The sequence below is a fragment of the Semicossyphus pulcher genome, unplaced genomic scaffold, assembly GCF_022749685.1.
Source record: "Semicossyphus pulcher isolate SPU_LCO1_2020_fin unplaced genomic scaffold, fSemPul1.0.p SCAF_1, whole genome shotgun sequence".
Lineage (NCBI taxonomy): Eukaryota > Metazoa > Chordata > Actinopteri > Labriformes > Labridae > Semicossyphus > Semicossyphus pulcher.
This window is the reverse complement of record NW_027211603.1, coordinates 35694823-35711152: the sequence shown is the minus strand read 5'-3', so window position 1 is coordinate 35711152 and position 16330 is coordinate 35694823. Positions and strand designations below refer to the sequence as shown.

The window sequence follows — 16330 nt, the reverse complement described above, 5'->3', positions numbered from 1 at the left end:
TGTCATATTCCCAAAAAAGTTTCAAAATCTCATGTCCATGTGTTTAGTACTTTGCTTAAATCAGGTCATGTTAGCTTTGCTTAGCAGGAAGACTGGAAGCAGTAAGAAACAGCTAGGCCCCCAAAATCATTATATCCATCAGCCCAGCACTTCTGTACAGTGTATAAGATGAGAGTGGGCCAGGCTAGCTGTTTTAGCCTGCCTCCAGACTTCATGCTAAGGTAGGCTAACCCCGTCCCGGCACAAGATCTGCCCCTTCCAAACACACATGAGATTGGTGTATCTTCTCATCTCACATCACAAAGTAGCTGTTAAATAATCAGCTGCCAAAATAAGACTGGCATAGCATGTAGCTGGTGATGGAGTCTCATGTATTTGTTTTCCAGGTCCCAGTGATTTTAGGCAACTTGTCTGACTCCAGCTCTTTCCTGGCCACCATCTCCCAGCCTGAGGTAGACAGCCTCTCCACCTTGGTTTCGGAGCTCTCTGTCTTGGATCATCATAACAGCACCATTGCAACCGTTGCTACAGTGTTGGACATTACTAACAGTGCCAGGAGCAACGTAGGGGCTGTCTCCAACCAGTCAGCTGTCTATGAGAAAAACACCCGCTCTCAGCAGGACCAATGCTGGGAGACTTATGTTGGCCAGGTTCTCTTGTCTAATAGCTATGCACTTTATATTGACATGCATTTTTCTCGTAGGTTTTGAAGTAGGTCTGTTAACAATGTTGGAAAAAGTTACACGAATTCGAATGGCTGTTCTGAAAAAGGTTACATTTATACATTTCAAATACATGTGACCTCTTTGTGCTGTCTCAGAAAAACCCCAAATTGGTTAATTATATTACTTCTGTGAGTCACAGAAGTTTTGGTTAGGAGCAAAACTCTGGTCTCCCGGTTTGTTTGAGTCATCCAACCTCCACCTTGTTTCGCACTCTCTATGGTAGATAACTTGACCTCCTCTGCTGCTCTCATAATTACTACGGCCTCAAGATTTCGCCATATCCGATAAATGTATATATGAGCCCCTCCTAATAAGCTGCTGTATATATTTGCTTCCCTGCTGACTTAGAGGATGTGTTGTCATGAATAGTCTCAAAAAGCTGATCAGAGTCACAGTTACTTCTGAATGTGTCTCCTCATGAACATAATGCTGTTTCAGTAGTTTAATTACATTAAACATAAAACCAAAAGGTCATTTATTGGTGAGACTTAGACATGTCGATGATTGGCAAAAAAATATATGGATGTCGTAATTAAAATTATTCAGGCAGACCTGACGGCCTCTTGTGTCCCTAGGAGATGCTGAAGCTGTCCATCATTGACATGATCTTCACAGTGGCCAGCATCCTGCTCATTGACTTCATCAGGGGCTTGGTTGTTCGCTACCTGAGTGACTGCTGCTGCTGGGATTTAGAGAGCAAGTTTGTAAGTTGTACACAGAATTGTAAAATCAGTACTTTGAACAGGTACTGCGCAGGGGAGCGGATATAAGCCTGCAGCAAGCTGAATGAGTTGAAGTTGTGTGTGAGGTTTTTTAGAGACCAGAGGAAACAACATTAAAGTGATCTAACCAGCTGTAAATAAAAGCATGGATTACATTCTCTTGAATTTAAAGTTACACAAATATGACTGACTGTTTTCAGAGACAATAAAAGTCAAGGAGAGCACTTGCTTATAGCCTTCCTTTTTGTGAAACTTAGATTTGAGTTGGGAGATAAATGTGAAAACAGCTTTCTACTGTCACACTTTGCACAGTAAGTCTCATTCAAGACAAGTTTCTTTGAGGGAAACATATTTTTAATGGAGGGGAGACTTGCCTGAATGGATAATATCACAAGAGTATTGATAGAAAACGCAACATAACATCACATTTCATATTTTTTTCTCCTTTCCTTTTTCCTCAGCCTGAATATGGAGAATTCAAAATAGCAGAAAATGTTTTGCATCTCATTTATAACCAAGGAATGATCTGGTAAGTTTGTCTGAAATTACTGACAGAATGTATTTCTCCTTCCACCGTATCACCTTGGCCTGTAATAGAGGCTCTAAATCAAAGTTAATAGTCTGGTTGCTGCTGACTAGTCTCCATGACCCTGTTTAAAGACTGTGGCCCTCTATAATCTCTCCATTACCCTTGTGGCTGGCTTCACTGTATTTCCTCAACTCATTTCAGAAATGTCTCCTTGCAGCAATGAAAATAATGAATTGAACCCATGGGTCACAGGATGTAATGTCTACTTTATGGGCAGTGACCCATGTGTGTGTGGGTGTGTGTGTGTTACTGACTTCTCTCTCTCTCACTCCTCCAGGATGGGAGCTTTTTTCTCTCCCTGTCTTCCTGCCTTCAATGTATTGAAGCTGATTGGTCTGATGTACCTCAGGAGCTGGGCTGTCCTCACATGCAATGTTCCCCATCAGCAAGTGTTCCGAGCCTCCAGGTCTGATACACACACACACACACACACACACACACACACACACACACACACACATGCATGCACATTTGTGGCTTTGTATCTGTTTTGTTGATCTAATTTGATTATCAGTCATAGCAAAGAGTACCAAGCAGTCTATCAGCCGCAGCCTCAGGTCTTAATGGTGCATCAACCTGAAGTCTCATTAAATAGAAGTCTAAGGCTGCGTTCCAGCCCACCTTATAGTGAGGCGGCCGTTTCATAGTGTGGTGTGAATATCGTGATAATTATTTTACCGTATATCGTTGAGTATCCTAAGTATCCTTCAATGCATTGTGAAAAGGAATGTAAAACTGATGGCCACAAAGAATTCACTATATACCATCATGCATTGCAATGGATTGTGAGAAAAAAAACGCTGCACCCGGTGAGAGAACGCTGCATGCAGGTTTTGTGTCTATGGTCTGTTTTGATCCCCAAAAGCAATCGAAGGTCTCCATGATTGGCATGCCCTGCTGATGGTGACTCTAGTTTTCCCCCTGACGTCGATCACATTCCTGTTTGGTCAGACGGGCTTCAACTGTTTTATGTTTTTATTCTTGTATATAGTTTGTGTTGGTGTTGTTGTGGGTGCCGGTCGTTTGTTGGCATTATCCATTTACATTTCACAACTTGGGTTGTTTCGTGTTGCACACTGTTGACTGTAGTGGCGTAGAATGAGCTCTCAGCAGAGATACTCGCGAACGCGCAGATACGTCACATCCTCTTCTTTCCCGGGAAAAACCATCCCGAGTGCTTTACATAAAAATCAGCCCACAGGTTGTTAGGGCCGATGGAGGAAGTTAGGGAAGGTCCCAATTTATCAGTTCCTCTACTATCCCTTCACACAATTACAATAAAACATGATATTTGATTGATGAATATGTGTAAAATCTTACATACAGCCCCTTTAATGGTGCCAAAAAAGGACCCCAGTATTGTGGGAAATATTTTTTAGTTTTATTTTGATGATCTCATGTTATATTCCTACAAAGAAACATCTAGACAGTCAGAGGGGAGTCGATGATAAAGGTAATGGATGCTGTGAATGAGAAAATGAGCCTCTCAGTTAATTTACTACCTCACTACTTCATGCTGTCTGTCATGCTGAAGGACAGGGTTGTAAATATTCTGCCATAATGTATTATTACCTGTCATTTTCATTTTTATAACAATAATGAGACATGATCTATTTAAGAGCATTTCATTTTAAAAACAACTCGATTACAAAAAATAACATTTAGTATGAATAAAGTCTTAGAGATTATTTATATTTATAAGGGCACGAAGAGACAAGATGAACAGACACCGACCCTCTGGTCACTTTTCATGTCAACAGCAGTGATAGCATAGCACTGTGGCCAAGTGATATAAAGTAATAGTAAGATAAGGTAATCCTTTATTCGTCCCACAACGGGGACATTTACAGTGTTACAGCAGCAAAGTGGATAGTGCAACATTACAATAAAGGGCATATAAAAATAAGTAAGTAAACAAGTGTATCCTAAAAAATATGTATAGAGCTAATAAGATAATATGCAACAGGCCGAATGAAAAGCTAAGTCAGCTAGTGTACAGCATAAATGAATGAACAGATGGACCTCCTTATGTAATAATATAAGAGACGTATTGCACATGTTGAGAAGTAAGACAGTAATATTGCACATTAATAAAATAAATAAATAAAAATAAGTATTGCACATGTAGATTAAGTAGATACTCTTAACAGGAGTGCTATTGCACATTGTGTCCGTTTTGGTGTGACTGTTGATAATAGAGTCTGACCAGGGCAGGAAGAAAAGACCTGTGGTATCTCGCCATGAGACACCGCGGGTGAAGGAGCCTGTCACTGAACGAGCTTCCCAGTGGTGTTATGGTCTCATGCAAGGGGTGGGAAGTGTTGTCCATCAGAGACGAAAGCTTGGTAATCATTCTCCTGTCAGCCACTACCTCCACAGGGTCAAGAGGGCAACCCAGGACAGAGCTGGCCTTCTTCACCAGTTTGTTTAGTCTCTTCCTGTCAGCAGCAGAGTTTCTGGCTGCCCCAGTCTACTTCAAAGAAGATGGCTGATGCCACCACAGAGTCAAAGAAGGACTTTAGAAGTGACCCCTCCACTCCAAAAGACCTGAGTCTCCTGAGCAGATACTTTGTCCCTTCCTATAGAGTGCGTCTGAATTGTCTGGGTCAGTTCTCTGTACTCCCTGTCGTCCCCTTGGGTTATAAGGCCAACAATGACAGAGTTGTCGTTGTGGGAGTAGTCTGCAGTGTAGAGGGTGAACAGGAACGGAGCCTGAACCGTTGGCTGGGGGCCCCTGTACTGCAGACAATAGTGTCGGACTGGCACCTCGGAGCCCTCGCATACTGCGGACGGTTGGTGAGGTAGTCTAGAATCCAGGCCGTGAGGAGGTGATCCACTCCCGAATGCACCAGCTTGTCCCTCAGAAGCTGAGGCTGTATGGCGTTGAAGGCACTGGAGAAATCAAAAAACATGATTCTCTCAGTGGCCCCTGCCATTTCCAGATGAGAGAGGATAATAGCAAGTGATCCTGCGCCCATGTTAGAGCCCATGAGCATGTTGGTCTTAAAATGAGGTGTGGTCAGACAAACTTGTGGCACGTTGCTATCTTGAGGACACAGAAAGCGCCTGCACCATAGACCAACAAAAACCTGGTCTAAAGTCTATGTCTCTGCTGTTTAAAGGATACGTTAGTAAGACTGGCATACATTCGCAAATTCAAAACCCACCTTCCTCTGCTTGTTATACACACAGAGGAAGTTGTTTAAGGGACAGAGGACTGTGAGACGGCGAGCTTTTGTTTCCCTTGTCTCCAAACATCATGACACTGCTTTCAGTTTGGTGGCAGTCTGGTGATGCCAGAAGTCGTGGACAAGCTCACCACTGTCTCCACACACGCCTGTTTCACCTCAGGGAGATTCCTGCTCGAGCCACGCATGGGCCAAAAACTCAGCCCGAGACTGACACCAAGCTCTGCATCATGCGCCCTTATTCTGATGCACGCTGGCTGATGTGAACTTGCCGATGTATGCCCATAATGCGCCATACACTTTAGACTTTAAACCAGGTTTTTGTTGGTCTATGGCGCAGTCGCTTTCTGCGTCCTTAAGATAGCACACACACACACACACACACACACACACACACACACACACACACACACACACAGGACAAAAGGACACACTGAGCCCTGCTGTGCTGATGTGTGTGACCCTCTTCTTGATAAAGATGAAACAAGCTATTTCACTGAGTCCTTTTCATTTTTGAGCTGTGGATGGAGACTAATCAGTGCTTAGTTCTACACTACCGTACATGCATCTTCCCGTACATGCTCAAATACGCACAGGCCCTCAGCCCACTCTTGATTTATTTTGTGAGGCTGTCACTGTCTCTTTTGGTCCTTATCAGTCACTCCCAGCTGTGCTGGGAAATCCAAGCAGCCCCACACACAGACAGGTCCCGATACAGCAGAGAGACAGTTTCATGGGGGGAATTAAACGCAGTTGTGTGGAGGAGAGAGAGATTGATATTGACACGTAGCTTTATCCCCTACTCATAGTAATGGAGTACTAAGACACTTGAATGTGTTAAGCATTCATATATTTTGTTGGTGATAATAATGACTATGTTTAGTGTAACTGAAGTAGTCTGGTGTTACTGGCCTGAAAGAAGAAACGCAGGAACTGAAATGAGAGAATGGCTTCATATCTTTTTTTCATAACATGATAGTACATTTCTGTGTAAATCTTTGTTTTCTAACTGTAAAAATACAGCAGTGGGGGGAGGTGTTTTGTTTGGATAACCACAGTATTGCAATACAGGGCTACTGACAAGAAAAAAGGAAGCAGATGGCAAGCCACAGCATCAGCCATTATTTTCCTTTTTTCACAAAGCTAGCCCCGTCGTGTTTTACACTCTCATGTATATTTAAATGTTCCCCAGCGACAACGTGTTGTGCCAGTGCCAGTGCTCCGGAGTTTCAACCTTTGTTGTTTAAGAGAGAAAAAAGGTTGCTGCTCTGGTGGCAAAACCAGAAATAACTTTGAGGAACATTTCCGCTTTCAGCCTAATGAAAAGAGAAAGGCAACCAATTTAGATGAGGCAATATAATAATAATGCACGCGAGAAAATGTTTACCAAATTGGATGGATTATCTAGCTGTCGAAATGCAACTGCCCCTTCCCACAGCACCAAGCCACAGAGTGGCATTAAAAGGGACTGCTCAGGCTGCTGCAAGCATACAGTGAGGAGTGGCTGCAGCAATTGCAAATGTAACTAAAAACACTAAAGCGTATTTATAGGGTAATCAGAATAAATAATAAAACTAACTACAAAGTGCTTACAGCAAATAAACTGTTGGTCATTCCCTGAATCAGTGCAGAAGAAGTCATAGCAGGTTGGGCTGTCGCATGCTGGCGGCCAACTTACAGCATGCAGCACTGTCCTTCCCACGTGATTGACTATTTACATAACACACACCTGAACCCCCGCCATCATCCCATTCAGGCATAAACTCACTAGCTCCCCCTTGTGCTCAGATGCCTTCAATGCCCGTAATCCCAATTGCTAGTCAGAGATCACAGCATAGGACAAGATTACACAGACAGAAAAATCCCAGAAATCTGTAGATATAGAAAATTCTATCCACCACTAAAATGGCCCTACTTAATGTAGGATCACTCACCACAAAGTCCTTTGCAATAAATGATTTGATCTCAGATAAGCACTTAGATTTCCTATTTCTTGTAGAGACATGGCTCAGCTCTGATGGTGCTGCTGTCCTTGTTGAAACCTGTCCACCCAACTACAGTTTCTTTCATTCTATTAGGCAGAATAAAAGAGGGGGTGGAATTGCCACCATTTTCTCAGACAAATTCAGTTGCACTAGGGTAAGCTTTGGTGATTTCTCTACATTTGAGTACATTGCATTTACTTTAAAGGCTGAGCCAGTGGTACTCATACTTACAGTGTATCGCCCTCCTAATCTATGGACAGGTTTTCTCTTAGAGTTTTCAGAACTTATGTCACTCATTATCACTAACTACGATAGTATACTTGTAAATGATGATTTCAATATCCACGTAAATAATTTATCTGATTTCAAAGCCACAAAATTCCTCAACATCTTGGACAGCCTAGAACTCAGTTCAAATGTATTTTAAATTCAGAAAAAGAACATTTATATCACAGTATTTGTATTACTTTTTGCGGTACCGGTATATATTGCGGTATTACAAAATGAAAAGGGGTACTCTGTGTGCATGGTCTCCTCTCAGTGCCAACATCCCAGCTGATCTTCAACAGGAGGTTAAATGAATACTGAATGGATAGACTGCAGAGGCTTTCAGGAACAGTGTCTTCAAAGTTTCACCAGGGTTGTTTGGTTTTTTGAAAGTTGATCTTATTCCCGTTTTGATTTAGAATTGAATCTAATGCTTCAGTAGATCTAAATAGAACTTCATTAGCATGATTACAGTACCAATGTAACTTGTGTCCTTATGCACGCTGGAATTCAGGGTTTCAGGCATGCTTTGGTACCGGAATATGTAAATATAAGCAAATACTTTTTCTCACAAAAACCACAGCCTATCTCATGTAGATGAATGTAGATGAAAGGGATAAATGGAAAAAGCCATAACTAGAATCTCTGCTGCATGTTGATGAATTGCTCCGCTGGTTGCACTAAACAGAGCATTAAATGTGTGTTTTTCTTTAGATCAAACAATTTCTACCTGGCTATGCTGCTGTTCATGCTGTTTCTGTGTATGCTGCCCACCATCTTTGCTATCGTGAGATACAGACCGTCACAACACTGTGGACCATTTAGGTAAACTCACAGTTGACTTACTGTCAAAAATATGTCATGTCTTTTTGTCAAAAGCCTCAGAAGCGTGTTGCTGTCAGCCAGTAAAAACAAAGGATCAGGATCACATTATAACATGATTCATTTGAATGTTTTCACGTTATTACGACTTAAAACTCATCATTTTACAATAAGACAGTTACTCATCTTGGTAAAATGTTAAAATGTTTTCTCTCTATTTTTTCTTCTCTCTTTTAACCCTGTCCATCGACCCTATATGTAACCCATATTGTTATATCGTAAAACTCACGATTGAATGACGAACGGTGCCTATTCCAAATCCAAAAAGATTTGCTGTATTATTTAAAATCTCTGAATGAATCTCTTACTAAAACAAGGTTGTATCAAGGTTTAACAGAATTGTTGACTTGTAAGGTAAGGTCGTCCGTCCTCAGTGTCTTCATTGTCCTTAAAGATTTACAACAGGCATTCAATCTTGAAAACTGCATTTGTTCATGAGAGCAGCACACAACTGTTTGTTATGAATGTGTGCTGTGTGTTGGACCACAGTTTGAAGGGGATGTTTCTCACTCAGGACACAGTGCCATAGACTATGTTTAAGAAAAGGACGCGTCTTCCTGGTCTTAAAAGAGAAGAAGAAAAGTTTTCTACAATACATCATGATGTTCATTAATTTTATGGTCACAATCAAAGTCAAATAGAAGATAAAGCAAGGTTAGATTTAGGGCGGGGCCATCTGTGATTGACAAGTCCCTACGGTGGCAACCCAAAAATTGTCTTGTTTAACACACTCTAAGGTGTTATGAAGAACATTTTAAAGCCTGTTTTTTAGCTGGCTGTATTAATTAATTCCCCCTGTGAACCAACCTAGCACTAGCTCATGCTGATATATTTGCAAACCTTTGTAGCTTGAAAATATGGCACAGGCAAAAAGTGCAAAACTGAATGCTTTGAAAATGGATGGTGCACAAACCAATGGGTAACGTCACAATGGCTACCTCTCTCTTTTGTCCCTTTCCCACACCCGCTAACACCCGGCTTTTTTGCTTAACGGTAAAGGTTACAATCTGCATTCAGACCTGGGTACAATGACTCTGCAGTAGGCTCCGATCGGTGTTGATGGTAACACAAAACCTGTGTCGACATGCTAATCTCCGCCCCCTTTCTGACGCGATGCTATGCTCCGTCGGTAACTTCTGCGACCTCTTGTCATCTCAGCTACAAATTCCACCTGTCTCCTTCCTAGCAGTGCTCGAACATTGTTCCAAATTTGTCTGCTCTGAGTTTGATAAACAGACTGAATGAGTAATAGATAAAGACCTAACCACCGTAACATCTTCACTGTTTACTAACCCTGTTTCGGGCGCTTTTATGACATCTGACGGTGACGCAGCAGAAAAGAGACCGGAAGGAGTATACTCACTGGCAATGGGAAAAGAGACAATCGGCATCTATAAGCGGGTCTTCCCGCGGTCAACGCGCTAATTACGGTATTACACAGTCTATGGTACCTGTCTGTAGGAGGAGCTGCTGCCTGTACTCATAGATATTGTTTTCTACCAAATGTGTGTTTTAGTGGACAAGAGAAGATTTATGACATCATCTCGGAAACAGTGGCCAATGACTTTCCCCTGTGGTTCAGTAAAGTGACGAGTTACATCACCAGCCCTGTCGTAGTGCTGCCAGCGCTGCTGTTGCTGTTGTAAGACTGTGTGCACACACGCACACACACACACACACACACACACACACACACACACACACACACACACACATGCTCATATCAACATGCCATCTTAACTTTTGTCCCTGTATGTTTCAGCATGCTGATATACTATCTCCAGGCCATTGCCAGATCCCTCAAATTCACCAACAACCAGCTGAGGATGCAGCTGCAGACTGTGAGTTTCTGATGAATCATTATCTGAGTGGATCAACAGATATATATTGTTAGCTTGAAAATTTCATAGAACTGAATAAAAAAATGCTTCTCAATCATCACGCAATTGCATTTAACAGTATTACTGGCGAAGCTGTTGAATTGTATTTAAGTAAGCAGAAAGTATGGCAAAGTTGACAGTGTATTTTGTAGTTTATTGTTGGAAGTTTAGTAGTTATGTTTGGGGATATGATAAATCTTCAAAAATTGTATTAGAGACAGCATGCATCAGAGTGAGCTGCGCATGATGAAGAGCTTGGTGTTGGTCTCCCTGATGTGGAGCAGGCATGGAAGAGGGAGCGGTGAACATTTCCTCAACTTCTGGCATCAGAACACAGGCCTCTTCCGAAAAGGCTTGTTGTCTCGCAGCCCTCTGTTCCTTTAAAAAACTCTGATATTTAAGAGAGAAGTAGGAGTGTGGCTCTGCATTGCAGTGTGTGTAACAAACAGAGTGAACGTGCATTGTGAATTTGCATACGTATGTATATGTAGTACTATCTTACCAATAGGGATGCTAATTTAGAATTTATTTTCTGACTGATAACCGACCCGTTAACGGTCATTAACCATAAACCGATGAGAATTAAATATCATTTTTAGAAAAACAGCCGGAGACCGACAACAAGCTAACGCTCATTCTGATGCGTGTGCTCTCTAATACACGCAGAAACACACACACACACACACACACACACACACACACACACACACGCACGCAACTTAAAAGGTAGATTTATTATTATCCTCAAACATAACTACCTGTGGCACAGACGATCGTGCCCATAGATATTAATCCACTGTCCAGTGTCCAATGGCTGGGCGGCTGTGGCTCAGTGTTAGAGTCAGTCGTCTTTCAATTGGTCGGAAGTTCGATCCTCAGCTCCCTCAGGCTACATGTTGAAGTGTCCTTGGGCAAGACACTGAGCCCCAAATTGCTCAAATTGGTATGAATGTGATAACTGATTGACAGTTGGGCACTTTACGCAGCAGCCTCTGCATCAGTGTGTGAATGTGTGTGTGAGTGGGTGAATGTGACATGTGGTGTAAAAGCAGCTTTGAGTGGTTGCAAAGACTAGAAAAGCGCTATATAAGTACAGTCCATTTTAAGGTAGTGTCTGTTTCATGCACAATGAATATTGTTGACAGATCTCTTTGGTCAAAGACCTCCATCCGACACATCCATTGACCTTATAAGGACTATTCAAGTCTTTATACTAATTAATTTTCCACATGCCTGAGCAGTTACTCTAAGCATCTAATGTTGCTGCAATGGGTTTATATTCAACTTAGTTGAAAGTAACGTTTCACTCTGCGTCACTTCAGGGTTCTTCTGCGTATGTATGAGACCTTGAGGGATGAGGTGATTACATGGGTTGTATCTTAGAGCATTACTTGGTAGGTGTAAGTGATCAAATGAATTTGACAATGTTACAATCTGCAATTCTGAAAACCAAATTCCCATTTTAAACCACTTTTTTAAGCCAAATTCAAGTATTGATAACAATCATTAGATGCAGCCCTAAACTGAACATTACAGACAATGAGATCTATTGGTCAAAGTGTGAACAGAGAGTTTTCCTCTTGTCTCTTTAGGAGCGCACTGAGGACAAGAAGAAAGTCTTCCAGATGGCTGCAGGTATCTGCGGTGTTTTTTCAGGTCTCCTGTGTGTGTTTGATTATTTCTTATTGTGTCATGACCCTCACCCTGTGACATTTAACCTAACCTTAGCGAGACTGCAGGCTCCAGAGGCAGCAGCAGACAAAAAGGCAGATCAGCAGGAGAGTGATATCACAAGCCAGGAGGCCTCCATTCGCACTCCGTCTCCTCGACGCAACGGCAGCGTCACAAGCTTTCAGTCTCCTGTTCGTCGTGGAAACAGCATTCGCACCATCACCCAGTCAGCGTCCAGAGTGGACTTGAACAGAGGAACTTTGGCTGGATCTGTCAGAAATCCATCAGTGTCTGCACTGCCCAAACACAGGACGGAGCACATACCGAACAGGTCTCACACACACTGATATATTGGTTTGGCTTAACAGGTTTAGTGGTGGATGTGGTGCATTTTTATGGATTATAAATGTATTATAGAATTGATCCCTAAGAAAGCCAATGATGCCAATTTGCATCAAAGAGAGGTATAGGTTTGTTTTAGTATTTGTGCTCGGGCATCTTTCCTATTGTCAATGTTTCTGATAATGCAATTGTGATTTAACTGGCGATCACAACTCCAGGCCAGCATTCAGCTCTACATAATTAATCATGATCACAAAGACAGTTCTGCAGTTGGTTTTTCAAATGGATTGGACAATAGCCTTCATACTTTTCTTTTACCTCAAGTCAGTTGGTATTAAAAAACAACAACTCTTTATTCCCCCCATTTACCTCTAAAATAGTTAATAGAGTTAATTAAAACTGAATTTCTTCCATTCTTCTGGTCGTGATACAATCATTCTAAAAAGTGATGCTGACATATCTTACATGATCCAGTTGCACATGGATACATTTACAAACTCTCGTAACTGGTGGAGCTAATGATAGCTTCACGGACATAACAAGCTGCATATTTATTTGTGTTGTAGTGATGCCCATTTCATGCAAAACCACTATTTGAATTTCACTGAGAACTATCACACCATAATTCCCGTTCCTTTTTTTCAGTTCAGCACCAAAGATAAGATAAGATTAACCTTTATTGATCCCACAACGGGGACATTTTGGAATAACAGACAGCAGTTCAGTTTCAGTTCAGCGCTTAACTAAGCTCCTTCGTCAGCCTGTTAGAGTCTTCTGTTTTACTCATATTACTCGTGTTTTAATGTCTTTCTTCATCTTCTGTGAAGTGAAAACATCAGATTTTCACACAGAGAAAGTAAGTGCTTCTGCTAATTTTGCACTTAAGCCCACTTTGAACTGCAGCATTAGCTATAAAATAAACACTTAAATTTAAACAATTACTCTCACTGCTCAATAAGACTGTTAAAATTGTAGCTGCAGTGAAAATAACAGGTTTCATTTTACAATCGTTCAGCACAAATGTGTTCTAGCTTTAGCATTAACCTGGGTTTTTTGATGCTGCCTCAGTGTCTTTTCCATTCTGCCAAAATCTATTTTCTGCAGGAAGCTCTTAACTTATAAATATGTTTAAAGCTATAACCATGTTTTTTGGCATGAACAAGCACAAATTTGAACCTGCTGGACATTTGGCTTTATAGGACCAGAACAGTATTTTTGCATGTGTAAGACCGATTTTGTCCAAAAACCAGATATTATATCACTGCCCACTAAGATCCACCATCCACTATGTGGCTTGTGAACTAAATTTGCACTAATATGAAAACGCAAAGCTGATCAGAGAGCCGCTTTCTTAAAAGAAAAAAAGACTTAATTCTGTAATATTATATATATTGTCTGTATATTATAATTTCTGGGATATTATAGCACAATGTCAACAATTTCTAGTGCCGATCACTGGCTGCTCAGCGGCTCAGCTGCCCAGCTGGATATTTTTGGTTCTAAGAATGTTCTGAGAATGTTACGTGCGATGTTCTGGTAATGCTTTGAGCGGGAAGTTTTTATTTGGTTCCCAGAATGTTACTTTTAATAGTATGAGAACGTTGTCTGAAAACATATTCAGAAAGTGGCAGTGAGAATGTTGTTAACAAATCACATTTCAGGAACGTTTTATAGATCACGTTCTGATAATTCAGGCCGTACGAACATCCTGAAAAGTACTAAGAATGTTTCAGTTAAAATGTTGGTTATTATGTCTTAGTTTAAGTTTTATCATTACAAGAACTTTATTTGAAATAATAAACATCCTTAAAACGTTCTTTGAATATAGGATTAAAACATTTTCTTTCAAACATAATTAGAACTTGTAGGTAATGTTTGCCGATGTTATGGGAACATTCCCTGCTAACTGGGTGTGCTGCATGTGATAGTAGACAGGTTCCTAACAAGGTACATCCGGTACCTAAACCGAACCGATCAAATCTGTTACTCAGTTTTTGCTGAACGGTCACAGTTTAGTCATATAAAAAAAAGATAAAGAATTGGGCTTAACTATTAATCTACAGGCCTGCTGCATTGATAGAACAATACAACACACAGTATAATACTATACATTTCAGCACTGTTTGCATATTTCCTTGTATAAAGTTATGATGGTCAATTTGTCAATTGATGAACTGTCAGATAGAAGTCTGCAGGAAGCCTAATCATATTGCAGTCATGCCAGCAGTAGAGTTACATGGACCAACACTGTGAGTGAATGTCAGTAAAGCCAGAATAGAAAATGGAAGTTGATGTTAGAGGTTTTCATTGGTCGTGAGCTCTCCTGTAGGTTTTATCTCGGGTCTAAGGCTAGGTTGAGGTTAAGCTTACTTTTTTTCTTTTCAATCTTATCCAAAAAGTGAAAAGACAAAACTATGTGTGGAGCTGGATTGAAGGCACTGCCCCAGGTGACAGTGCTGTGTTTTGAAGGAGTTTTGCAGACAGTTGGAGCCCACGCTTCAGGACAAACTATGTGATGGCACCATTTTTTAAATCAGCTCAAGCATTTTTCCTACCAAAACATGTTCAGATTAGCCATAGCTGAAAACATGTATGCTGATACAGATAAATCTGAGATAGCCCCATACTGATCAAATAATATTGGTTGACAGATACAGTATATCGATGCTCTCATACCTGCTTTGAAACTGGTTTAATGATCAATCAGAGTGAACATGATGTCCCCTTCGTGTTTGTCAATGTGGTAATGCAGAGAAGTGCTTTTTAAAACAGTATGCAATCATGACAGAAGTATTACTATATATTTCTTATGTGTTGTCCTTTTCCATAACAGGCCTCCACCACTTCTTGGTAGCCCTAGCAGTACCTGCAGATCGAAGTCCTACCATCACATGGCGTATAATCGCCCAGCTTGCTATTCTGACAACATCCACTCTGACCCCCTGTACAGGAAGACCAAACGCTCCATACATCCTGTGGAAGCTGCCAGGATCATCACTGCACACAGTTATGGAGGACGGCGCGGCCATACCACCCGATATGTGATTGTCAACGAGCACGAGCCCAGGAAGAAGCTGCTCCGCTCAGCTACTCGGATCCCACGGCATTACCTCATGGAGGAGTCTGCAGAGATCCTGGAGCTGTACCCACGCAACATCAAACGCTATGCACCCCGCAGCGCTCACCACCAACCACATCCTCAGCGGTCCCACCCATCAGAGCAGCATATGAGTGAAGAGGAAGAGGAGGAAGAGGGAAAAGGCAGGAGAAGGATGTCGTTGGGGAAGGCTCATCGACCCCGTTCCCTCTCTGACCTCCGCCATCAAGCGCACTTCTACATTGGTGACCGTGTGGAGGGCCACTTATCCATGGCTAAAGACAGCCACATTGCTCGAGGAAGATATGAAGCACAGGAAGAGGAGGAGGATTGTGAAGAAGAAATGGATTGGGGAGATTTAGAGTCACACTCCTGCTCCAAGGCCAATATGAAAGGAGCAGACTCTTTGCTTGTGCGAACCAGGTGTCACATCCATTCCCCGGGAAGACACTATCAGTCCCCAGAGAGGACAAGGCACATGGAGTCTTATGTAAAGCCCAAGACAAGACAAAAGCTGGATACCCCTCTGACTGAGTCTGACTCTGCCTCCCTGGCCTCCAGCAGTGACCAGCAGAACAGCAGCACTGACCAGTACATACAGGTAATTCACAACAAAGAGCGCTGTCTCAAGTCTGATGCCAGGCAAGGAAAGTCAGCCAAAAAGAAGTCCAAAACCAGCTTTGATCTAAATGTAGATGAGTCAAATGACCTGGTCTGCTCCAATGTATGAAATTATGTTTTAAAGTATCATAGACTGCACAGAAAATAAATAATTCTAAATGTGCGTTCTCTCTCCAGTGTGTGTGGTATCGTGTCATTTTGAAACAGCTCTGAGAATATATAAAATATAATCTAACAACACTGACACTATTAGTTTGACAACAACTATTGAGAATACATAGTTACCCTTGCTTCCCATGAAATCACAATAAAAGAGTGAATCATCTCACATTTCTCCGATGTGGGGTCTCATTTATAAAAC

The 16330-nt window shown here is 41.6% G+C and overlaps 1 protein-coding gene across 1 annotated transcript in view; it reads left to right on the top strand.

The window, feature by feature from the left end:
- Positions 1 to 16078, top strand: part of LOC138592078 (transmembrane channel-like protein 3) — a 34236-nt gene extending 18158 nt beyond the window's left edge. Inside the window, exons 13-22 of the mRNA XM_069662698.1 lie at positions 387 to 650; positions 1301 to 1429; positions 1909 to 1976; positions 2314 to 2442; positions 8191 to 8301; positions 9875 to 10000; positions 10121 to 10199; positions 11831 to 11873; positions 11967 to 12240; positions 15085 to 16078. Of these exons, the coding sequence (XP_069518799.1) occupies positions 387 to 650; positions 1301 to 1429; positions 1909 to 1976; positions 2314 to 2442; positions 8191 to 8301; positions 9875 to 10000; positions 10121 to 10199; positions 11831 to 11873; positions 11967 to 12240; positions 15085 to 16078 (2217 nt within the window). The remainder of the gene's footprint in view (positions 1 to 386; positions 651 to 1300; positions 1430 to 1908; positions 1977 to 2313; positions 2443 to 8190; positions 8302 to 9874; positions 10001 to 10120; positions 10200 to 11830; positions 11874 to 11966; positions 12241 to 15084) is intronic.
- Positions 16079 to 16330: the final 252 nt, after the last annotated feature.